This window comes from Dermacentor variabilis, chromosome 10 (assembly GCF_050947875.1).
Source record: "Dermacentor variabilis isolate Ectoservices chromosome 10, ASM5094787v1, whole genome shotgun sequence".
NCBI lineage: Eukaryota > Metazoa > Arthropoda > Arachnida > Ixodida > Ixodidae > Dermacentor > Dermacentor variabilis.
This window is the reverse complement of record NC_134577.1, coordinates 85,479,170-85,505,408: the sequence shown is the minus strand read 5'-3', so window position 1 is coordinate 85,505,408 and position 26,239 is coordinate 85,479,170. Positions and strand designations below refer to the sequence as shown.

Sequence of the window (26,239 nt, the reverse complement as noted above, 5' to 3'; positions counted from 1 at the left end):
ATTGGGGATTGCCTTGAAATGAGTTTGTTAAAGGTTCGTTCGCGAACAATGTAGTCCTACATACAGTGAGCGCTGGCGAGGGCCTGCAGTGTACTTTGGCATTCAAGCTCGAAAGGTACTGGCGAAGACGTCTTGTCTCGTAATTTCTTAAACAGACATTTTACTCAGCAGTCTAAATGTCGAAAAGAGTCGGTCTCTGCACACGATGCATTTAGGGGCTCACTCCTGTGAAAAATGTCAGTGCTGTTTCCCTGGACGGCTCCACTCACTTTAAAACAGGTACCAGCGAAACACAAAGGACGCGCACACAAGGAAAAGGCGTTAGACACGGACGGACGCTGGACTTCCAACTGTACTTTATTATTGGTATCTACATCGCCGCACATAACCTCCGACGCATGCGCATCTTCAACTGCTTCCAAGACATGTGCAAAGATAACATATCGAAGATACATTACTGTGTGAAAACAGCCGACGCATGCGCAACTTCTAGTCCTCCCAAGATCAACGCATGAATGTCAGTGTTTGATTAATCATATTTTACCTACTCGATATGTAAGCGCCTATCGAGGCTTATATAGGCTTACCTATTGAGTAGGTAAAACATGATTAATCAAAAACTGACATTGATGCACAGGCCTTGGGAGGAGTAGAAGTTCGCATGCGTCGGCTGTTTTCACACGGTAACGTATCTCTGAAATGTGATCTTTGCACATGTCTTGGGAGGAGCTGAAGATGCGCATGCGTCGGAGGTTATGTGCGGCAATGTAGATTTCAATAATAAAGTACAGTTGAAAGTCCAGCGTCCGTCCGCGTCTAACGCCTTTTCCTTATGTGCGCGTCCTTTGTGTTTCGCTGGTACCCTTTCTCAAGTTCATCATGCACCAACTGGCCCAAGAGGTTGCGCTAATTCACTCTCACGCTGTTATGCAAATGCCGCGGGCGATTTATCTAACTCGCCCATTAGACAGAATATCGCGGCTGCACATCCCTATGCGTCACCAGGTGCGTAAGCAGTTGAACTTCGTCATCAAATGAATCTCCACATAAGTAGCACGTATTACTCTGCCACAGATGCTCATCGAGCGTTTCTTTCTGTGCGAAAAGAAATCCAGCCTGCGTACACTCATACGGCGTTTTATCTGCGTGCTTCCTTTGTCGGTGACATATTTCACTAACGCAAGCTTTATCGCTGCTGTGCCAGTAGAGTTTGAATGGTTTCCAGCATGTTTTACAGACATGGGGTTTTCCCTCTGTGTGAGTCTGCTGGTGTCTACGGAGACTCGCCAACCGCGTGAATGATTTACGACATGTTTTGCAGATGTAGGGTTTCTCGCCTGTATGCGTGCGCATATGGTTGCCTAGGTGGGCAGACTGCCGGAACGATTTATCACATATTTTGCAAATGTAGGGTTTCTCGCCCGCATGCATGCGCATGTGGTTATCTAGATGACTAGACTGCCGGAATGAATGATCACATACTTTGCAAATGTAGGGTTTCTCACCTGTATGCGTGCGCATATGGGTACCTAGGTGGGCAGACTGCCGGAACGATTTATCACATATATTGCAAACGTAGGGTTTCTCGCCTGTATGTGTGCGCATATGGTTATCTAGGTGGACAGACTGCCGGAAGGATTTATCACAAATTTCGCAAATGTAGGGTTTCTCGCCTGTAAGCGTACACATATGGTTTTGTAGGCCGAGAGACTGCCGGAACGATTGGTCACATATAATGAAAATGTAAGGTTTCTTGCATGTATGTGTGCGGCAATGTGCAGCGAGATCAGCAGCCTGGCCGGACGATTTGCCACAGGATTCGCATTTGTGTGGTTTGCCTGTTGTATTCCGGCAGTGTTGTACGAACTTCGAATCCTTGATAAACGTTACATCGGATGTTTTGCAAGTGTGAGCTGTATCGCCCGTGTCATTGCCACTGACACCGGACAACTCTTGTTCTTCCTTTCCTCCGCTTCCTGTGGAATTCCTGCAAGCAGACGGTCAATGGGGTTCAATATGGGCGACTCTCGCTACGGGACGACAAAAACACATTTTTGCCAATCGAGAGTTCGAGAAACTAAATCGCGCCTTTATACCAAGGCTATTTGCACAATCTGAGCGCTAACTTGCAGGCAAAGGTCCAGAAACGTGCCCTCGGTGAGACGTTTGGCACTGAAACAAGTCTCATTGCCTGAGATAAAACACATTGGCTATTTTGTAGAACCCTTTGTACGTGAGGAGGAGTAACATAATTGGAAATGCTTCAAAGGTGTGTACTATATTACTCACGCTATCTCTGTCAAATACAGGGGGGGGGGGGGGGGTGACTCCTCGCCGGACATATGTCAGTACACACATACCAGATAGATATCGAAAAATATGAAATATTTCAGAGTTTTCAAGCACAATGGCTAAAATCTGCTGCCGGTGAGTTTCTTCAAAGATCCTATTGCAGAAATATAAACCAACGCTTATGACAATGTTCGTCAATGCAACATAAAACACGTGTTTTTTTTCTCTTGATTTCTTGGCCACAGTATCTTTTGTGCGTTAATTTCATGTAGTTGAGTTCGTATGCGAGGGGTTTCGGCATTGTTGGCGCGCCATCGTTCCTACCGTTTAGGGCCAGAAATGCAAAAACGAACAAGTATAGTCAGAATAGGACACATGCACAAGTGCCTCGTGTATGCGTTCTTTCCTTCCTGTTTTTTTTTTTCAAATTACTGCCCTATAAGCACTGGATGAACAACGTTTGGTAGATTGCTGTTGATATGCTATTTATTTGTTTGCTTTTGTATATGCTAGTGATTGTTCACGGGACTAATGGAATGTTATGGAGTGCTTGGCCCATATCTAGACCAGTTTACTTACTTAATTTTTACATTGTAAAACTTAATAATTAGGTGAACAAATAAAATAATGACAGGAACAGGAATAACTGTCCACAGCACCATTTTTGGAGAACCGGTATAGGCTGAAGAAAAGAGGTATACAATGCCTTCCGTATGAATTCAAAATAATTGATGGCATTTGAATCAAGCATTCAAATTCCAGCAGCTGTATCAATCACAATTTCCATCTGGGTCGTGAACTTGAAAAAAGTTTGAAATCGCTAAGTTACGAAAAAAAAAGAATCAAAATGTACTGAGTTAACTACACTAAAAAATATACCGCAGTTATATTAGCAGCATCTCTTATAGGATCCTAAGCAGACTGTTCTTTGTATCCATTTCCAGTTTCCGTGAAGTGTGCGTTTTCCTGGATATCCAAAGGATGTGCTCATAAGATTTCAGAGCGCTGTGTAAGGCATCAATTTTGTGCATTTCATATGTGGTATTAGGTGTAGTTTAGAGAATCGTGGCGCTGTATTTCTGGCTGAATTCTTTCTGTGTTTCTCTCAGGAATATGTCACCAATTGAAAACGCAGCTCCTACAATTACAATATATTGACATTTTTTTCTAAATGCCAGAAACTTTAATGTTGGCGCATTGTGTTGTCGAGCAATTTGATTTCTCTTTTCCCATGCAGTTCGGTCCTGAGCTAAAGCTTCCTGTTTACGCCAGCGCCATGTTGTTTGAACTGCCGATGACGTTTCGCCTTTCAGGCAACAACGCTTCCCTCCATCGCACAAGTTCGTCAGTTCAAGTGTAATTTAACCATAACCAGCTTTCCGTGTCGTCTGAGTGAGTTGATCCATCGAAAGGAATTCATACAAAAGCGTCGTTTCCTCACCAAGCGTCGTTTCCAAAAATGCCGGATGGTTTCTCCATGCGCACATAGATTGTACTGGCCACTGCATTGTAGACGCCGCCGCCGCTGCTGTAAACCAGAAGTGTGCAATTTGTGCTTCCAGTTTCTGTGCTGAGTGTATGCCCTGAAAGCAGAGGTACCGATTTACCATTGTGCGGCAACGAGGCTGGAGCATTTCTTGATAGGAACACGCAGGAAGCAAGAGGAAACCCTGACAGCACTGCGGCCGTCTGAAGTGATGCTCTAAGTTCAAATAAAAGAAGTGGGAAGCCACAGCGTAATGCTAATAAAAAGACCCACATGTGTTTCCGGAGTTGTTCAGTGCTAAATTCCTTCGTCTTTTCTGCCTAGAGCGGAACTTGGTTGACTTTGTAATGTCTGATTTTTGTTATCTCGCTTCTTGTCGTGCTTTGATAATGCTTGTGCTCTGTGGTAAGCGACTCAGAGCCAGACGCCGGTGCTGCATGTCATACAAGAAAATGGAATATGCAAATGAATGTGTTGAAGGATCGCTGCAAACTAGTTTGCCGCTGTTATTGAAAAATAAAGTATACTTTCCATGTTTTACCCTTAAAATCGATAGAACAAAATGGCTTACGAAAAAATCTGTTAACCCTGTAAAGCGGTGAATGATTCACGAAAGAGAAAATTGTCACTTCTTATGACAAAACCTGGCACCGTATGCTATAGCGAAACCTGAGCATCTTGACAAATTTATGGATGATTCTCATGTCAGCGGTGAGGCAAAGGTAATACATTAACTTGAAATAGCGAGCTTTTGTTCTTCGATTATATTTACATTTACTTTAGGAGAGCAAGGTGATTAACGCGCGAGCGGATTCCAGGTGGCTTCGTTTTCAGAGGGTAAGGGCGGTTACACTCCGGGCTTGCTGGTGGAGCTTCGACTCAACTCTTATGTTGTCTCAGTATATTGAATGAGCCAAATAATGTTTAGCAATAAAATGACTTAGAGTAAGCAAGAAAAGCCAGCGGCGATGCTGTTTAGCTTTGGTGGCACGTTAAAAGTCCTCTGGTGGTCAAAATAAATTGAGAGTCCTCCACTACGGCGTGCCTTATAATCAGGCCGTGGTTTTGACACGTAACAGACCACAATTAATTTATTCATGCTGTTTAAATGTGTCGTGTGTGATAGAAACCGTGAGCTTGCTCAATCTCCTTGAAGGGGAGTCCTGGTATACTAACGGCGGAAAACCTTCCCGCACCTACCGGAGGAGGTCGATGCCGCACCAGCCGGGTGGTACTGCGTGTTCCATTGGTCAACACCGGTGGTCTCAGGAATTCTGCAACACAACAAATATTCTCATGAACACCGATGCAACAGTGGTTAGACAAAGATTGTAGCTGAAGCCAATGTTTCGACTAGGGGATACATCAGGAGAAGCTCCCTCGTGGAAACGTTTGCCTCCAAAATCCTTCAGGCACGCAGGCATATTGCACTGAAACAAAATGCCGTGAGCTTCGAGATTGGAATAAAAAATTTCTTGTGCCAACATACACGCAGTCCTCGCGGAGGGGCGAAGCTGTTACGTCTATAGTATATTAGAACAATAACAAAAGTAAGGCTAGTTGTATTTAGACAGTGTATACTCCAATAAAGGCTCGCTTATTGACTGAACACAAGCTGTACCACGTGTCCAATCACGCGCATAAAACGTAACCTAATGACCTCTTACATGCGCGGCCGAAAGATCGTGTGATGGGGAGGACGGGCAAAAGAGACTATAGGGGCTCTTCCCAAGGTGAACGTTCCAGATGCCACTCCCCTCAGATACCACTCCTCCTCTGTTTCCAAAGCAGAGTACAGGGTAGTAGGAAGCTATTGGGTATTAATGCACAAGACTGTTCTGCCCGCCGTGTCGTGGCCACCCCTCCCCCCTACGCGCGGACGCTCACGTGACTTCCAAAAGTCTGCCTGGGCCGCATATGTGCCGTGACACTTAGGATAGAACGCTGGTGGCGATGATGCAAGCAGGCTCGAGAGTTCCTGTCATAATGTTTCCCACAATATCCCCTAGAAAGAAATCTGGCGCCACCGTCTATGCCAGTTTCCTGACAGGCATCGTGCTGCCATGGTAATGCCGAGATATGGGTGTCCGAGGCATGGTCTCTAAAGTGGCATGGCTCGAAACATGATGGTGACTTTGTAGGCGCAAATTTATTAAAACGAAATATTCGTAAAATGTTTTCATTGACTGGCGTAATATCTTCGGCTAAATTTTACTCGCCTACAGTAGATTAGCATACGCTAGCAAAATGTTGGACTGCTTACGCAAATCATGTCCGTTCTCCAACTTCAGTGGCTTGCAGGCACCATATGCATTTCATATAATTGTATTCGAAGCAGAAGCCCTCATGACTGAATATAAAAACAATTGTAACAATAAAGAAAAACAGTTCATTACGTACAATTTCAGTGCTGGCCACTCGCGCCTTCGAGGTGTCCTGGCTCTGTGAGAGCGATGCCGGTTCTCAGTCTCCACATCCACCTTTCCCATGCATGCAACACTAAGGGGCAGTGGAGCAGATTTTCTACGTAATGTAGCAAAAACCGACGTAGCTCCTGTATTTGCAAGCAATAGAGAACGCTATGTTATAAGCGCCTGCTGCGAATTGTATCCCGCTAAGATTGTCCATTTACACAACACACGCATACGGGAGCACTTGCCCACGCAGGTGCTCTTAAGGCTGTACATATTCCGTGGATCCGTGCCCGAAGGTATAAATTGTATCATTTATATCGGATAGTCGTGTCAAGATAGCCGCCTTTGCTGAAGGTGCACGGCAACCCTCTTTCCATTCGGTGAGCGAACCGCAGCAATGTGCACTGATTGACGTTTGCAGCAGGGAAGCCAGATAATATTCCTCGGCACGCAGCAATTAGCCAAGAATGTAACACTGGATATAGATCCCTCACCCGCAACTTGAGAGGCTATTTGCAATGTTCCACCGATGACATCATAACCTCTCGAAACAACGCAGTGGCGCTTGCCTTTTAGCGATTGTTCATGGCGGAATCATGCGCACCCATCTATAGCAATCTTGGAAACAGAAGCTTCATTTGTCAGCGCGTCCCGACCGACCTGCCAAGGCTAGTTCTGCCGCTCTATGGGCGGCTTATTTTTTTTAATGCTATAGCAAGTATGGGGACACTCAAGACGCAGTTGTGCCGCTGACGTCACCGTGATGTTCCGTATAAACTCCAAGGTGCATAACGCCATCTCCAGTCCCCCAACACTGTACGTGAGAGTGACAGCGCGCGTGCATTTTACAGGCCACGCACGTCTTTGAAATCGGACCAGCGCCTTCAATTCCAGAATAATGGACGCGTAAGCCTTTGAAGGATTCTGGTACAGGGCACGCTTGCGCAGTTTTGTAATATTCGGCGAACGTCCGCCGGAGTGCTAATGAGCGCTGTTTGAGCGAATCAGTGAAGCAATCGAGAACGCGCTGGCGCTTGCGCAAGGGATTGCCCAGAGGAAGTATCCTCCGCCAGGCTGTCCTTTTACGATTTATTTCTTGCCCTCTCAATGGAAAGAAAGAAGAAAGCGCGAAATGGGATCAACGTGGGTGGTCTGGGATAGCCAGTGCTCTGCCTCTTTTTCACATATGCATTGCACGTTGCCGTCTTATAGGTACAAGGGTCGCGTGTGCAGTGGGCCTAGAGTTTGACCTACCACAGTTACATACCAAGCAAAGTGAGAACCACCTCAATGACACGCGGAAGTACGACAGGGTACATTTAAATGAAATTGTACGACGAGATCATCAACTATAGGGAAGGCCTATTTGCCACAAAAGAAATGTAGGATTACGCAATACATGCCTTGACATTCTGATATATTTCATGTTGTCTATTGATTATGTGTGCTGTAGTGTAGGAGTACGGATCAATTTCGACGGCTTGGCTTTCTACCTCCGTACCTACGCTACATCGTCTCGGTAAACTCAGGCATCCTCTGTTTTATTTTATGCGCATTCTTTTAAATGAGCATCTTGCTTCTCATTATCTTCATATATTCCATAAGGGGGAGTGAGTAACCACGTAACGAACCTTAAAGTTTGCTTTGACGTTTCACAAGAGTGCAACATGGTGCCTAACCCTTTACTCTGTCCCTGTCGAGTCGCCGTCTTGCAACTATTAGGTATGCCAACACAAACGCCACCTGTGGAATGCTCCAAAGTGCTGATGCAGTCGTAGAACCAGGCATCAGTGCTAGCACGCCACCGAAAAAATGTGTACAAGCATAATTCTACGGGTAGCGTTCCCTGTCCTCATCGGTAGTGAGTTCGAGTGCTTGAATTACCTCTATATTGATTACCTGTGATTTCTTATGGCATGATTAGCGGCAACGATGTGGCAGCGACGGGGAATAATACGACGCATTCTGTACAATCACAAAGCGACTTTGAAACAGATCTAATGCTTTCGCCTTAAAAGTGTCCGATGCCAGATGCAATCCACAGCATGAGTGTAGCTGAAACGTGACGTGCTACTGCGATTTCTCACAAATTCTAAAAAGCACCGTGGAATACTGTGACATTCCACTTCTTTATCGCTGTAGTGTAAAGTCACCCAAGCTTGCTCTATTAGAAACGATTTGGAGCCCTGTAATCTAAATTTCAGTGGTAAAAGAACGCTCGCATAAAACCAGAAGTGGGGTCATCGACCAAACTACTCCGAGCGGCAAATGGGTCAGCTTGCGTGACAGCGCGTATCTTCTTTAATATGTATTGGTGGCGCTTAGGCAACACAGGCAAACGGACAAGCAATGCTTTTAAAGGAGCCAATGCCTTTTCCTCTCCCGGGCTTATGTTTTCTAAAAATAAAGTGTTTTGCAGAAACTACCCACTTCGTGAGGCTTCAATTTTATGTGGCAAATTACAGTAGTTTTGTGCACTTTCACGTGTCGTCCAGAAAGTACTATCGTGAGCAATATTAGCGGGAACAAAGGAGCGCGTGTCTGATGGCCTCGAACCGCGCTTTGGGCGATACGCGACGGCCATAGTAGCAAACAAAGTGGAGGGAAGGAAGCTGTTATAACTGTTGGCACTACCACCATGCGTCTCTTTATGCGAAGTGCAGAACTTCACACGTCGCCAACGCACATTGATGAAGCTGTTTCATATTGTGTTTACTGATAACTGTGCACCGAAGCGTGGCCAATAGCAGCACTTTTCTTACGCGTAAACATTCTAGAGCTACTTCCCTAGTAAATAATCCTGTGCCTGTAACTCGTCACACGATGCGCTTTATAATATATGCATCAGGTCCTAGAGGGTACTTCCGAGGGTACGTTACGCAAACCATACGAACGAGTGTCTAAGAGCTGTTCTCTGAAAATATCAAAAGCATGAAGAAAAATATGACCAGCTGTATGTGAGTGCGACACATAACCATCTTAATGGCTGACAGCGGCCAGTAAAGTGCCGTCTGCTAACGTTTTCGAAAAAAAAAATCAGGCGCAGCGGGAGCGCCAACAGAGCAGGAGCGTCCTCATGTCTCCCCTGTTTGGGACAGCGCCATCCTTGTATCGCTGTAGCTTGGTTTCGAGGCTTTTCGGCACCAGTTCTTCTGTTCCCGCTCATATTGCTCTCGACAGTACTCGCAAATTTGGCATATCTAGTGAGGCAGGGCGCCTAAAACTAATAAAGTCCTACATTTTTGGCGCCAGAACCGGGACCCGATAAAACGCATGTTACGGTGGAAACTGCATTTCGTCTTTTACCACCGGGGCTTCTGTGACGAGCACCTGAATACATGTAAACGTGAGTCCTTATACAATGCGCTTTCATCAAAATATGGCGGTCACATCCGGAATGGCACCCGGGACTTCGAGCTGCAGCACCCAGTGCCAGATGTGGAATTCAATAATCATACATAAGCGAAAAGTATTTGTTTCGTTAAGTAAATTCCTTTATCGTTGTGATAAGTTTTATCCCGAACATGAAACATCTGTCTTTGCGCTGAACATGACAATACTTCCTCTCCACCCGTGTATCGATACGCCTATAAGAAAGTCCCCGATTAAGAAGCTCTAGTTGGCCGTCAACAAAGGCTCAGTATAGGTGGGAACATCTGTACAGATGTAAAAGCCTATTACCTGTTTCATGTCTAAGGATAACAGTATTCACTGAAAAATTAACAAGTGGTATAAGCTCACGTTGGATAGGCGCCCAAAGAAGACGAAACGCCCTGGGTGTTGTCACGGCTTGAACTTATGGTTGCTTCGTCCATGAGGCTGAACACAGCAGGCGTGTATACGCTGCTTCTTTCTTCAACCATGCCTGATGTTTCGATGGCAGCGAACTGGCGTCTACTCACGAATGCGCGATGTTGTATCTCCGCGCATGCGCGCTCAATGCCCAATACGAACGGAAGCAAATAATGCTTTTCGCACTTCGGGATGTAGAATAAATTGATAGTGCATATCTGGTAAAAACGAGACGATAGAGAGCGCCACTAGCTTGACGCTAAAGTAGAAATTTTTGATTGCTAGCAGTGTCGCCCCGACAACCGTTGCTATCTTTCCGCGAAATCATCTAACCGAACTAACCCTCATTAAAAAAACAAGCGTTCATGTGACGACATCATTGCTCTTTTTCATGCTCTTATGAAAGTGAAGTGCACAGTTTGCAGGGGAGTAATTTAGCTGCTCGTTTAAGGACTCGTGAAAGTGTAAGAGGTATACAAGTTAAGTTAGCCCTAATAGGCTTATGGTTACCAGATGCGACAATTCTGCTGACCCTCAGGCTCTGTTCTAATGAAGCAGATAGTTCTTATCGCCTGATGAGGAAAGCTCCCTTGGTTCTGTTATTCACAAATTGCAGTGCTGCCTTGCCACTCCTTAGAAATAAAGAAGTGCAAATGCTTCGCACTCTCCGCGCTTCTTCGGTGACGAACGCTCATGCGTCGTGAGTAGCCGTATATATAGCTCAGTCAGGCCCTCGAACACTGGGGGCAGTTCCGCGTCCCGGCCAGTGATTGGGCCATATTCAAATATTGTGTTTAATGCCAGCCACGATTAGCACTGTAGTCGATCAAATGTGCTGCTGCCAACTCCGAACCTGATTGATTTGTGTCGCACTTTAAAACAAATATTTGATGCACCGAACCAAGCGTGAGCGCTTGATCACGTTGCGAATATGATGCTACATGATGACGGAGCCGCAACAGAAAGAAGCCGAGTCGGCAGTCGAATAATTTTTCGCTGCGCTCTCGCCGTGCGCGCATTCAAACCTACTGCTCATGCCGTCGTTTGAACCACAAGTGGACCAGGCTTCACTTACTCGAACTTTGAGATCAATGTGAAAGAGGTGGCGGTATAAATGAATTGCCTCTGAATAAAGCATGAAAGAATTGTGAGAACAAATCGAGGAAAGGTGAGACTTTAATAATTTCAAGCTTGTTCTACATCTTTTAGCATGTCATTTCTATTGGCAGCAGCTACCCGATCCACTATTACATATGCAGTATAGTTAGCATCAATACGCGATTTGAAAATGCTTACAGCTCTGGTAATGCTTATTATGCATTTGCATCCGGTGCCTGCGCTGAAAAGCTCACTAATTAAATTTTTAATTTATCGATTATTTTATGTCGGCAATCCTGTATGTTTTTATTGCGTAAGGAAGGGTAAAAAGTATACTGCCAGCACGATATGTGACGATCCCAAGAAGTCGTGTTCCCAAACCGGTGGCGCTTCGTCTACTTCCGGCGCATTACGAAAAGTCAGGCTCGTGCCATCACGTGCGAGAAGCAAACAGACTATCAGTGACATCTTGTAGGTGTGGCTTTGTTCACGAGCACGGTTAGGCAGATGGCAGAAAACACTGCGCTACACTCTACAGGAATGCTTAGCATTAAAATACAGGCGTGCCATCGCGTCCCTGATTCCTTCCTCGCGTTGCTGTGTGTGCTGCAGGAACTGTTGACAAACGAACTCTTGCATGCATCGATCATGACGTGACCGCCTATTTATCTTGTGCTCAGAAAGATGCGCACTCGGCGCATGATTAGGAAGAAAAGCAGCAGTACAGTAAACATAGTTACCACGCTTTAAACTCGAATGTCTGGCTAGAGGCTATTTTTCCGCCACGAATAAGAAGAGACGGGCTCCCGGCACTGATGTAGTCTCTAACCCATATGCAGGCTTAAGGCTTCAAACATTCTTCGCAAGCGTCAGACGCTGTTGCGGTATGTGCGATGATTGTCATCGCACGCGGGGCGAACGGTCCATCGCATTGCTAGCATACGCAAGTCCTCTTGGCGAAGCACGTGACAAGCTCTATTTACAAGTCCGAGGAACGGAAGCAAACTCTGCTCCACAGGTTGCAGGCCCATTACTCGTCTCCTTGGCATTCCCTTGTTACTGCAACACTCCTAGAAGTAAATTGAAAACGGGGTTCTAACTCACAGGCAGGCTACAGAGACAGGAAGACCGAAACCAAGTTTATTGCCATGAGAAAGTTTGGTGTAGCCATTACCACGTTAACGTGAAAGCAATTCGCGGCTTATGTCATCCTACACCCAGGCGCATAATTTGGGCAAACAAGAGAAAAGAGAATTAGAGTTTTTTTTTACTAGAATTGCTTGGTCTACAAAGGCTGGATCGTATCCTGCCAGAGTAATACTGATGCGGATCGTCCTTCTTGCACTAGAAGCTGCATCGTCATGTGTTGAGCTTCGTGTTGATTCACTAGATGGGACAGTGGCTGACGAAAGAAGAATTTTTTAAAAATGCACTAGCGTGCTTTCGTTCGCTTAATGAAACAAGCAGGGCTTATTAAATACAGTCTCCTTCAATGTACTGGAGGGAACTCGGCCGCTGTAATGGTTGAGCCACCGTGGGAAGGATGGGATGTACATGGATTTGTCTGATCATCGTGCTTTCGGATTCAGACGCTCTTGTGCATTCGTTTATTATGCTTCGTATGCCTTCATTATCGTAAATTTCAGAGCAATCTATACTTATATAAGTGGAGAAGACGCTGCGAAGACGGACAATCGCTACTCATTGCAATGGTTAATCGCAACGCGCCAAGACTACTAAGGCACTAGCTTGTCTCCGATAAATTCATGTTGATACGTGCGTCGGTGAGCTAGTCGTTTGAATATCAGGCGTCTGTGCTTGAGTTCCTATGTTCGAATCGAGCGGTTCGACAATTTTGATAATCTTGATTTAATTAATTATTACGCACTACATAATTGAAGATGACGAGCTTACACAGTCACGAAGTCGTTTGAACCAAGAACGACGAAGTCTAGTCAAATTCATGCACATCGCACAATTCCCGTGCTGGCTGAACAACCCCCATTGCTGCTCCCATAGACGCCAGCGGCAGGCTTCCCTCTAGTAATTCTTGTAATAGACTCTACTGTTTACGCGATACATGGTATGTGCAGCTTACCAGGAATTTTCTGGCATGGTATGTTTGTCTTTGAAAGCAAATTTCTTGCATGAAATCGACAGCCAAGGAACACTCAGAAATAAAGTGAATGTTTGAGAAAAAGTTGTTTTAAAGCTGAATTGCTGTAACCGCATGTTACATTATTGAACACGTGGTTCCGAGTACTCTGTCGTCGCATTTTTCTACGGGAAAGCAACGTTTCTGATTCAATAGGCAGTGTTAACAGGAATGGCTACTACGTAGAGTGTGCTCTTAAAAGTTATTTGAAACATGGAGAGTGTGGTTTAAAAGAAAACAGCGAAAAGCTGCCTGAGAATGCCTTGCCACCGTTTCAGTGGAGGACTTCGTCAAAGCGGCTTTGTCGTTCTTGGCAGGTTTGGTATTAACAGGTTAGTAGAGGGATGTCATCTGTGATCGTTGTTGGTGGTAGCTGGCTGTAAAGGGAGAAACTGAAGAAAATGAGCGCTGTCACTTGGCACCTCTAGGCATGATCTAAGACGAGGGGACAAGAACAGGAGACTTGGAAGGCCGCAGAGAGAAGGAGAAGTCGAAGACAAAGAAAAAGAACGACATAGAAGGCACTCTCGGGGACAGAGTGATTACGGAACATTCAGAAAGCCGGACAGAAGTCATAGGTGTCGCAGGCTTCATTAGTTCGTGGTTTGAGAAAAGACGGTCAACCCGTCACAGAGCGAGAAACTAAAACTAATTGCTTGAAAGAATGATTGAAGCGTAGCAGCAGTGCGTTGTGTAATTCGAAGGTGTTGAGAAGGCGTTGGGGGCAATAAATGGGGTAGCTGGAAGGCAGCGGCTTGGTCTTTCATGAGACGTTAGCCTTAGTATACTAGTTCAGCGTAGGCATCGTAACGGCGGCATACAGAAATGGCATCAGCCTGTGTGGTCGAAGCGTCGGAAAAGGTACTGTGGCATGTGCAACATTGGAATGTGTCGGTGAGTATTTATTAAACAATGGAAAGAAGAAATAGCAGAGTGCAAATGAGAAAACAAAAACAACAACGGAGGAAATAAAAGGGTGACGGCAGAAATATCTGGCAGGGGGCAGGTGTACATGGCAAAAGAGCTCGTATGTTTCGTATGCGAGTAATAGCGTGGAAGAGAACATGAAATCGAGTGGCATGGGAGAAGCAAGGCAGAACTGGAAACGGTCGAATAGGTGACGTTAAGAATCGAGGTTACCTGGTGGAAAATTTTACTTTATGCATTTAGTGGCTTGAGGCTTGCAGGTTTGCGTTACAGCTTCTGTTACCAGGTATCTGATATGGGGATCCCATATGGCCTACGGTAACTCTACTTTAGGGCGTATTAGTGTTGTGTATGCGAATTTGCTTAAGTGTATGGTAACAACTTTGAGCTTACGTTTAAGGAAACCAAGCGAACGGTTTGCAGATACGAGGCTATGGCCAATGACTATTCCACGTCAAGTTAGGGGCTAGTTGTGCGCCAAGATATTTGTATATGTATTGTGTGTTACAGTGGGTGAATTCAAGACAGTAGTCTACGTTCCTTGATGCGGAGGTGAAACTTGAAGCTAGCTTGTGAAGTAATCCAATGCTGTATATTTTACTATAGCATTATACTGAATATGTTTGCCTAAAGAGCACCAGAGGTGGCCACAGGCACCGGATGTTGGCTTCATCGTGGTCCCTAATTTGCCACGTAGAAGGATGTCTTTGAAGTTAGTGTTCCGTCTGTAGGATACCTTCTGCGGGTCGGGAAATATCTTAACTTTCTTGTTGCTGGTTAGAAGTGGGCTAGCAAGGTTTATTCACGGCTCTTGCAGGGTGTATCCGGCCACAACGAAGCAACTGTAAAAGATGTGTTGCAATGGTAATCAGCACAGCAAAAAGAACATTGAGTAACGAAATACTCTTTATTGGCGCGACTGAACTCGCAAAACAAGTTATGCTCGGGCAGAAAGATAATGTCGGGCACATGCGTCCATCACCCAGAAAGTTGTTTATTTATTTTTTATTTAAAGGTACATCCCAGGCTCCGGTGAGAGCATTCAGTGATGGGGGATTATACAATAACATACGTGACGAGAATGAACAAGAAGAAAGAAACGTAACAGTAAGCAGAACAAAAGAATGCATCATTATACAGCCTCAGTGTCTATAATGTGTGTATAAGCGATCACGGAAATGTTCGCGGTTAGTGATTGAAACAATGGCATCTGGAAGATCGTTCCAAAGTGCGATGGCTTGTTGCAAAGCGAAGAACTGAAAGTTTTAGATTTGCGAAATATGCGTTTGATGCGGAGGTGATTATCAAGGCGCCTGGATGTACGTAATGGTTTTTCAACTGGCAGTGGGGATGGCGTTACACTGTGAATATGTTTGTGTATAAAGCATAAAAGAGAAACACAACGACGAACACCTAATAGTCTGCAGTGGAATGCCTAGCTTAATTTTTGTTATGCTGGAACAGCGGTTATAGTTACATGAAATGAATCCAGCGGTTCTATTATGCACGGCTTCCAGCATTGATATTAAATTCTCTTGACGAGGCGACCATGTGGATGAAGAAAATTCAAGCTGTGGGTGGACGGAGGGTAAGTATGCCAATTTTCGTGTATGAGCTGATTAATGACGCAAATTTCGACGTAAGTAACCCAACGTTTGTGACGCTTTAGCATATATGTTGGTGATATGAAATTTCCATCGTGCCTAGTGGGCGTTGGGTATTCCCACATGATTTGTTGAAGATGCCATCCTCATCGCTGCGTCTCGCTCACCTTTAAGAATACACATCTCTGTTCGCGTCGCCCGTGCACGTTGATTACTAAAGGTTTAACTACAACGTAGAGAAAAGATATAAGGGGCGAGAAAGTTCGAGAATGTTCTGATACATGCAGGCACTTTCTGCGCGGAGCAGTAACTTCACATTTGCTAGCGGTTGAAACCTGTTCAAAGTAATGAGATTTCAGTATGCATAATATGCATAATATGCGCTTCAATGTGCATAAAACGTGTATCTTACTTGTGATGTTATTGCTCGCCCGGATGCGTTTGTCACATCAGAGTAAGATTTTGCAGTTACGACTAGATAGTAAGCTGAGTCAAAACCTGCGAATTCGTAGGGTGTGAAAACTGTTCTTTAAATCTGACATACTTTACCATAATAAACAAAAATAACTAAAATTTTGAAGAGGGATAACATATCATATACACTCTAAAACTAGAGAGGGTATCGCAGGCGTGAAGCGGCCGATTTACTCTTCAAAGCCTTGTTTTACTCTCTCAAAATGTCGAGTGGAGTGAAATGCATTGTTCACTCCATCACCAAGGAGAGAGTGAAATGTACTTTTCACTCTTCCTTTCAGAGAGAGAGTAGAATGCCCGTTCTACTCTTGCGGCAATAGAGAACAAAACGGAGCGTAATCTTCTGCTCCAACTGTAGGAGGCTGGCCCCGAACATGGCGATGTATCAGTCACGCGCGCTGAGCAAAGAACACACCGTTTTGCTTCTAAGAGAACAGGCAGCCACAGTTTACTACGCGAGCGCTCTACTTTTTGAGTCGGAGTCGCTCCACCGCGCGCGCGCTCAACGTTGCGGAACAACACAGCACCGGAGAAAGGTGATCCGTCCAGCGAGCAGCAACGAAGGCCATCCAAGGGAGATCGCGTGTCAGCCATCTCGCGTCACCGCGAAAACACGACAGTCGTTCGTCATTTGTTGCATATAATAAGAAATCTTCCACGCTAAGTGAATTCTAAGTTAGGTGCACATTCTGCGTATATGATGCTATCGCCAGGTAGTCGTTGCGGCGCTTAGCCGACGCGATTGACTTCGGACTAGGCATCGCGCGCTGTGTCTCTCGATGTCAATCGAAAAAGCCAGTCGTGGCGATAACTGCATGTGATTTTATCACTTGTCGCTATCCGTAAGAGCTTTCAAAATCGCAAACGCTGCCAGAACGATGGTATGTTCAATAAGGCGCGAGGCGAGAGGACGCTTAAAAGGGTTTGTTCACCAGCTCATGATTTCGAACCTATGCGGAGCGTGCTTAGCGCGCGTTTTGTGTGTTTGAATGTATTCAGTTTGGCAGCCTACTCTGTACGGAATGCTGTTCAAATAAGGAGTCACGTAACAGAAGGCGTCATTTTGCTGGCGGCATGCTTTCGTTATAAGTAAGCCGCGCGCTTCACGGTGTCTCGCCCATCGGTATAATCTGCGACCACTGAATTTACGTGCAGCACCGGTGCTAGGTAGAAACTTTGCCGCAGGCATTCAGCTGCATGCTGCAAGAGGTCAGTTTAACGCATTGTCTTGAACTTACTGAAAACGCATGAGGAATCCATGTTTTATGCTGAATAAGGTATCCACTCCATATAAGCGATCTTGCGCGCGACAGCCACAAGCAATGCGATGGAGATGGCTATCGCGTTCGCTCGTCGCCTACAAGTCGTACTCAGACCGAGCGACGACTATGAGCGACGCCTCCCGGTGTTGCGGTATAAGGGCTGCAAACACGCGCCGAAACTAGCGTGACGCGTGCTTTAGTAATTTAAGTTTATGTATTTCACTGTAAAAAGTAGAATAATATATTTCCTAAGGTCTTGCTGTAGGTTCTTCTTCTTGCACGTGTAAAAATTCAATCGTTTGCTCGTTTCGCGCGACAATCGGTAGTAATTGAGCGATGTACATCCAGTTCCCGCTTCGCACTATTTTCTAGTCGCTCATAGCACTTCCGGGAGACGAGCAACGATTTCTAGAATTCCATAACCGAGCGATCTGTTCAAGCGACGGCCCGTTTTGTCGCTCGAGGCCGTCGCTCGTCGCCGTCACCCACTAAATCGCTCTCATGATGTTTAGCCCTAAGACTGAACTGTTTTTGCTCACGTATTGAAATGGTGTGATTATATGTCTGATTTTATGTCTCCTGTTGCGGTTTTCCAACACGGTGCGAATCTGAAAGAGTGCTAATGTCTACGAACTCGGTGAATTTTCAAGCAGCGAGTCATGCATCGGCATCGAATATAACGGCTGCTGTGTGTAATTACAATTGCAGGGGCGCTTTGCATAGGCTTTTGATTTGGACATGCTTGTGCATTTGCTAATATGAGTTGGCGTTTCAGAGTTCTGTCATATTGTATGTGTCATTGTCCTGCGATGCCAAAGTGCGCAAACGAGCAATACGACGAGCTTCTTCGGCGAGGCAGAGAGTCTCGGCGACAGTGGGATTTTCGTGACTGCAGAAGGGGAAAACAGTGTCGATTGTGTACCGGGCTGGCCGTGCGTACAGCAGGAAGAAAGGGCTATAGCCGGCGGTCTCGTGCTTGGCGGTGTTGAAAGCGTACGTGATAAAAGGCAGTACGTCATCCCAGTTCTTGTGGTCGGATGAAATGTACATAGATAGCATGTTTACAATTGTTCGGTTGGCACGCTCCGTAAGCCCATTCGTCTGTGGATGGTATGATGTCGAGTGACGCAAGTGGGAATCACACAAACGAAGCAGCTCCTCTACGACGTCCGCTGTGAATTGTCGTCCACGGTCGCTGATGATCACGCGGGGCGGACCATGTCGCAGGATCACATATTGCAGCAGGAATGTTGAAACGTCAGTGGCAGTTGCGGAGGGCACGGCCGCCGTATCGCAGTAGCGTGTGAGGTAGTCGACGCAAACAACTATCCAACGGTTTCCCTTGGCTGATTTTGGAAATGGGCCTACGAAGTCAATGCCCACTTGTTGGAAAGGCGTGCTTGAAGGCGGGATCGGCTGCAGAAGACCTGCCGGAGCAGTAGATGGCCGTTTGTGGCGCTGACACTGCATGCAGCTGGCTACATACGTCTCAACAGATTGTCGCATTGCAGGCCAATAAAAGCGTTCCTGAATCCGGTAAAGCGTCCTCGCCGAACCCCGATGGCCAGACGTAGGGTCGTCGTGCATAGCACTCAGAATCGCTGTGCGAAGGCTCTCCGGTGCCACTAGGCGAAAACGTGCGCCAGTGGTAGAAAAATTCTTCTTATAGAGGAGTCCATCACGTACACAGAAATGGTTTGCTGTCGTCGAGGCGGTCGTAGCGGTGAAGAGCGGTGTTAATTTATCGTCTTTTCGCTGTTCGGTTTTGAAGCAGTCGAAGTCTGGAAAACGCGGCTACACAGAAGCCACGAGGTGATCGAAGTCCTCGGCGTCACAGTCCGTAGTACTAAGAGGCATACGCGAGAGGCAGTCCGCATCAGCGTGTCGTCGACCACTCTTATAAGATACGGTGAAGCTGTATTCTTGCAGTCGGAGCGCCCAGCGCGCAAGGCGGCCACAAGGGTCACGAAGATTCACAAGCCAACACAACGAGTGGTGGTCGGTGACCACTGTAAAGGGGCGTCCATACAGGTAAGAACGAAACCGCTGAACCGCAAATATTACCGCGAGGCATTCTTGTTCCGTCACAGTGTAATTCTGCTCGGGCCTACTTAGTGAGCGGCTTGCATATGCGATCACGTGTTCGCGGTAACCGTAGCCTTGAACTAGGACGGCACCAATACCTATGCCACTGGCATCCGTATGGAGTTCTGTCGGAGCTGAAGGCCTGAAGTGTTGAAGAACCGGTCGTGACGTCAGCAGGAACTTCAACTGACGAAAAGAAGAGTCGCACTCCGGAGTCCACTCAAAGGGGGTGTCCTTTCGTAGCAGGCATGTCAGCGGATACGCAACGTCAGCGAATTTAGGTATAAATCGGCGGGAACAGGAACACAGCCCCAGAAAACTACGGAGCTCATTGACACAGCGCGGTGCACTGAACGCTTCAACGGCTGCTGTTTTCTGGGGATCAGGGCGGATGCCATCCTTGTCGACGAGGTGCCCAAGCACAAGGGTTTGGCGGTCTCCGAAGTGGCATTTCTTAGAGTTTAAAACTAGACCAGCGTTTCTGATGCAGTTCAGGACAATATCCAGACGCGAGTTGTGTTCGCTGAAGGTGCGGCCAAAGATGACGACGTCGTCGAGGTAGCACATGCAGATGTTCCACTTCAAGCCACGCAATGCAGTGTCCATAAATCTCTCGAAAGTTGCCGGAGCGTTGCACAATCCAAATGGTATCACATTAAGTTCGAAGAGCCCGTCAGGGGTTACAAAGGCGGTCTTCGCCTTGCCGTCAGGATGCATCGGAATTTGCCAATATCCGGATCGTAAATCTACTGAGGAAAAGTAAGAGGCGGAATGAAGGCAGTCTATTGCGTCATCAATACGTGGGAGTGGGTACACGTCCTTTTTTGTTACAGCATTCAAACGGCGATAGTCGACGCAAAATCTCCAAGATCCATCTTTTTTTTAAACCAGAATCACTGGTGCTGCCCACGGACTTGCTGACTCTTGTACGACTCCCTTTTTCATCATTTCGTGCACTTGTTCGTTGATAATCGGGCGCTCTGATGGTGAAACACGATATGGCTTTTGTCTAATCGGATTTGCCGAACCCGTGTTGATGGTATGGCGCGTTCGGGGCGCAGGGATTGCAGGTATATTGTCCTTCTGCGCAAAGTCGAATACCGAAACGTGCTTCGAAAGCACACCCACTAACGTTCGGCGTTCACTCGTGCTGAGCGATTTATTTACCATCGACAAAAGGGCCGTTTCCGAACTGTGGCCGTCAGGTACTTCCGGCACATCTGTAAGTTCAGCCACTGATAAGGACGCGTGTTCCCTTGCGAAGGCTCATTTCATGCCGTCTGATAGTATAACGGGCTCCTTAGAACAGTTTACGATCCATAAGCCAGTGCGTCCGCCTTTGATCGACACCACACAATGTGGCACCAAATCATTCTTCTTCTTACAGTTAAAGTGCATCGGTTCTACGGTAGCTTCGAAGCAGTCGGAATCGGCGCCGCAACAGACAACGGGAACGCAAACGGTAGATGATGCAGGTATGACCGTATCACTACAAACACACAGTGTAGTTTCGCGATCTACAGGGTTCTCCAGGAGTCCTGATGGAATCCTACCACTTAAGAATGCTTTTCCTGTGCGGCAGTCGACAGTAGCCCCACACTCCCGCAAGAACTCCATGCCGAGAATAACATCATGGGTCGACCGAGGAATAATTACAAACTCTGTCTTAATAACATGGCCTCCCAAAAATACGTCAGCACTACACACACCAATAGGTCGCAACGGCTCACGACTCACTCCACAGAACTTTGAATCTTCGTCCCATTTAAACAAAACCTTTCGCCTTAACACTTGTTTAAAAGAGACACTCATGACCGAAATTGTTGCGCCTGTGTCCACCAGAGCCATCACAGGGACATTATCTACCAGCACGCGCACTTTGTTTTTCAGCATCAACACAGGAGGTATTTCTGTCAGTAGCACGTCTCCAGCGACCTCACCTCCATCGGCCGCGCTAGCTAGTTTTCCGGTGACGAAGGGGACGCGGTGCGACGCAGCGGTGAGGGAGAACGGGGAGCACGACCTTGCGGTGGGGGTGTTAAACTTCTGTCAGATGCTGGGGAGCGATTCCGGGAGCTGCTCGGCCAATACTCGTCGCCAGACGATACGTGTGCTGGCCACGGGGCACCGTGTGGCCGTTCGGAGGGCCGAGAAAACTCTGACGGCTGGCCATACCACGTGGTCATACGCTTGTTGCAAAACCGCGATATATGACCCGGGACACCACAGGAATAACACACCGGGATAGGTTTGAACCTTGGTCGTTCGTCGATGAAGCGGATATTATCATTTACCCGCATGTAGTGGGATGGTTCGTGGCGTGTGTCACGACGATACATCGGGCGTCGAGAAGGCGTGCTCTGAGCGCGTTGGTCATAGCGCGTAGTCGGCGGGCGTGTTGTCATCCTCGGCAATTATGGACCTGGCTGTGCGGCAGTAGGAGGAGGTGAAGCAGGAGTTGGGTGGTTCCATTGACGTGGCGCTATGAATGCGTGCTACCTGAAGAACCCTTGCTGCAATCATTATAACTTTGGTGCAGTGCCTTTCGGCGCCCGTTCCTGCGTTGTGCATCGGCGTTACTGAGCAAACGAGCGCAGCGAAGGATAAAAGACTGAACGCAAAGGGCAGCAGGGTATGAAATACGGGGATAGCGGACAGTGCGCGTGGAGGAGAGTGCAACGAAACCACATGGCAGAAAGCGCAGAGGGATAGTATCGCGAAAGCGTGAGAAAAAAAGCGTAGAGTCGCGCAAGACGGGCTCGGCAGCGACGACCACTACGAGATCGCTCTAAAATAGCGCGCTATCGTTTGGTTACCGATCGCATGCGGACATCGCGTACACCGTTATCATATATGGAAACGATGCGCTGCTTGAGTGGACGTCCGTATGCGGCGGCTGCTGTGAATCGCGCCTAAGCGTTACTCACGTGCCACCTCTCGCAATCTCCCGGTTAGCGAGCTAGGCGCGCTCCATTTCGCTCCATTTGTAATTTCTCGCACGAGACAGATTGTCCGCGCCAGCGAATATAGTGCTAAGCGAAAACATGCATATATTTCGGTTTAAGGAGTACCGTAATCGTTGGCGTATTTTCTGCCCCAGAAAAAAATGGTACAGCCTCGACCAAACCAGGAGGCGGTTTAATGTCTCGCAGCGGCTTCGTAGCATTATGCTATGAGGAAATGACTGAGCAATGAGCGCCGGCTGCAACTGCAACGCCAAATGCGGCGTTGCAGTTTAACACAGCGTCCTAAACCATTCACTGCCACGAGTTGAGAATTGGACAAACTTGTAGCTCCAACTCGTCACGCAAGGCAGAAAATCATTAATTCTCGTGGCTAAAAGGAAGCTACAGCGCAAACAACTGCACCAGCTCACGCTACGTGGAACGTCACCTACACGTGCCAGTCGTGTCACAGAACTGTAATGCAGTTGAACGCCTTTAAATTGGAGTGCTTGGGTTCTGCGGAGTCCTTCGTTATACCTGTTACTACATTGTAAAGATCCCGCAGCGCACAACGCACACAAGAACAGGGACAGAGTTATTCCTTCGTTATACAAGTCATCCTGTTCTAGAGACGTTCGGTATAGAGGGGCTACAGTGCAGTTGGCGTAGGCAAGACAGATGCATGTCTACGGTTTCAACATCGCGTTGGTATGCCTGCAGCATCAGCGATTCGATGCAGCCATTTTTGCGAAGGTACGAGATATTGCTACGGAACAGTATTGGCGTTGACGAAGAGGCGAGCAATGTGAAGGCGATGAGGACGATTGGAGGCTAGTGCGGGCTGTTGCCTCTTGACCAAGTGCGGCGTATTCCCTTGTAAATATACTTGTATATAGCTATTGTCTGCGTCTTCCTACGTAACATATCTGGTGGAGGTGAACGTTCCCTGTACCTTGTCACGGAGCTTCGCAGTTGACGGTACGACGAGCCTACCTTCATGGCTCCCGGCGATGACAACTCGCCTCAGCCACCTCCGACGCCTGTTGCCAATTCGACGACCTCCATCAATCTCCCCGCTCCCCATGACCCTGGTGTATTCTCGCGGACTGCATCTTCAGTCTGCCTGCTGCCTGCTGCAGATGCAGTCTACCTGCATCTGCAGTTCTGCAGTACAGGCATCAGCCTGTACGAACACGTCAGCACCAATATCCGGAGGAACACTACTATCATGCTCGCCAACGTAGTCTTCTACCTCGGTGGCGCACCTCAAGTTTGATTTTGGACGCATGAAGATGAGCTCACCAGTTGGGATTCGCTTAAGCAAAAGCTCCGAGACTTGTTCGGCAACCCTTACGGTCACCAACTTGCCGCGCAGAAGGCGTTATCCAGCCGTGTGCAGACGTCATCGGAGCCATACGTCACGTACATTCAGGACGTCTTGGCTCTGCACTGCAAAGTTGACGCACATATGACTGAGTCCGACAAGGGTTTCCACATCCTCAAAGGCATTGCCGGTGACGCCTTCGACTTGCTCATTTTCAACAACGTGGTGACGGTGGATGCAGTTATAATAGGGTGCCGCCACCTGGAACTCGCTAAAAGCAGACTTGTCGACATGCAGTTTGCCCGTCTGCCCAACACCCCAGCCATATCTTCCTGTGCCGATGCTCCTCGTCCCACCAACACTGGCGATGTTACCAGGATTGTCCGGCGTCAGATTGAGGCCGCCTATCCGGCTGCCTTCGACTCCAGCTCCTCCAACGCACCTGCAGCCATGGTTTCCCTGATCCAGGCAGTGGTCCGCCAGGAATTCGCAAACACGGGTCTTCCCCCTATCTGCTCGGCCCATCGCCCTGATACCCACCCGGCTTCTTCGACTCCGCCCCGTCCCGCATCTTATTACCGACCAGGTTTCCGCTACCCATCTGAATTGCGCACTGTTGACGACAAGCCCATTTCTTCGCACTGTCGTCGAATCGGGCGCATTTCTCGCCACTGTCGCAGTCGCTGGAGTTCCTCGACCCGATCCACTTATACTGCCTACTCTCGCCCCTCAGGTGGCCCTTCTTGTCCCTTTGCCGCACGCTCCGATAACGCCGCCACTCATTCTCCTGCGCCGAACCGCCCCTATTTTCGTTCGCCTTCGCCCCAACGACAACACTCTCGCTCTTTCCAGCCCCGTCGCTCCTTTTCGCCGACTCCCTTCGGACGCCGTTCCCAGCCGGAAAACTAGACGTTGCAGCGCCTCGAGGTGACGCTGCATTGCTCTCTACGCCGCCAAATCCTCTACTGACGTTGCCCACTCATCTGAACCTTCTTGACGTGCAAGTCGACGGTGTTTCTGTATCGGCTCTTATAGACACTGGGGCGCGTTTGTAGGTAATGAGCGCTGACCTTCGTAAACGCCTCAAGAAAATAATCACGCCCACCACGACGCCTGGTCTCCGTTCCGCCGATGGCGGAACATCCCCCATAATTGGTATCTGTGCAGCGCTCGTCTCCTTTGCCGATCGCTCCCCTATGGTGCTATTCACAGTCATCGCCCACTGTCCCCACGACAACATCCTCGGCTTAGACTTCCTCTCCGCACATTCTGCTCTCGATTGTTCCGCTAGTACTCTCCACCTTGACCTGCTTGCTCTGGATCCCGCTAAACCACGCCCAAGTCGCCTCAGTTCTGTCGACTTTGTTCGCTTGCCACCTTCGGCACTGACTTACGTTGACTTAGTCTCATCCGCACCAGTGCCCGACGGTCACTACATCGCGGCTCCTAAGCAAGACGTCCTACTTAGACACGGTACCTCATACAGTTTTATCCATTACGGAGAATTGCGTCTGCCTGCCAGTGGTCAATTTTGGATTGACGACACAATTGCTGCCACGCGGGATGTCTCTGGCCCAGCTTTGCACATTCGAGGATCACTCAGTAGCATCTATTGCAGTAGACGACAATTCGCCCATCCTCCTCTACCATCGCAGTCGGCAACTTGTACCAGACTTACAGAAAATGATTGCGCCCGACATGCCGTCCGAGCACGCTCGTGAGCTCTACCACGTTCTGTTTTCCTACCACGATACTTTTCACTTGAACGATCGTCCTTTGACTCAAAGTACAGCTGTTAAACATCGCATTAATACCGGCGGTGCCCCTCCTATTCATCGCCGCCCGTATCGAGTGTCACCGGCTGGGCGTCTAGTTTTTCACGCAGAAGTTCGGAAAATGCTTGCCAAGAACAATACTGAACCGACGCATCATCGACTCCCTTCTTCACGATTTCAAAAGGTCCACGTGCCTGTGCTACTTGGACGACGTTACAGTCTTCTCCACCACGTTCGCTATGCACCTCGAGCGCCTCTCAGCAGTCCTGAACGTTTTTCGTCGAGCCGGTTTGCAACTGAATGTATCGAAGTGCCAATTCGGCCGTCGCCAGATTAGCGTCTTTGGGCATCTCGTTGACGTGAACGGAGTGCAACCGGACCCAGGCAAGATCCATGCCATTACGCACTTCCCTGTTACGAAGTGGGTCAAGGATGTACGTAGCTGTCTCGGCATTTGTTCGTACTTCCGCCATGTCGTGAAAAACTTCGCGGCCATAGCGCGACCACGAACCGAGCTTTTGAAGAAAGACGCCCCTTTCCAGTGGGACGATAACGAGGCCTCTGCATTCTCGCATCTAGTCGACCTTCTCACAACGCCTCCCGTTC

General features: G+C 47.7%; 1 protein-coding gene across 1 annotated transcript in view; it reads right to left on the bottom strand.

Moving 5' to 3' along the window:
- Window positions 1–10,055, bottom strand: part of LOC142559315 (uncharacterized) — a 32,803-nt gene extending 22,748 nt beyond the window's left edge. Inside the window, exons 1-5 of the mRNA XM_075670930.1 lie at window positions 9,934–10,055; window positions 4,979–5,052; window positions 3,734–3,875; window positions 1,891–1,987; window positions 1,308–1,710 (exon numbers count right to left, since the gene is read on the bottom strand). Coding sequence (XP_075527045.1) covers window positions 1,308–1,710; window positions 1,891–1,987; window positions 3,734–3,875; window positions 4,979–5,052; window positions 9,934–10,055 — 838 coding nt within the window. The remainder of the gene's footprint in view (window positions 1–1,307; window positions 1,711–1,890; window positions 1,988–3,733; window positions 3,876–4,978; window positions 5,053–9,933) is intronic.
- Window positions 10,056–26,239: the final 16,184 nt, after the last annotated feature.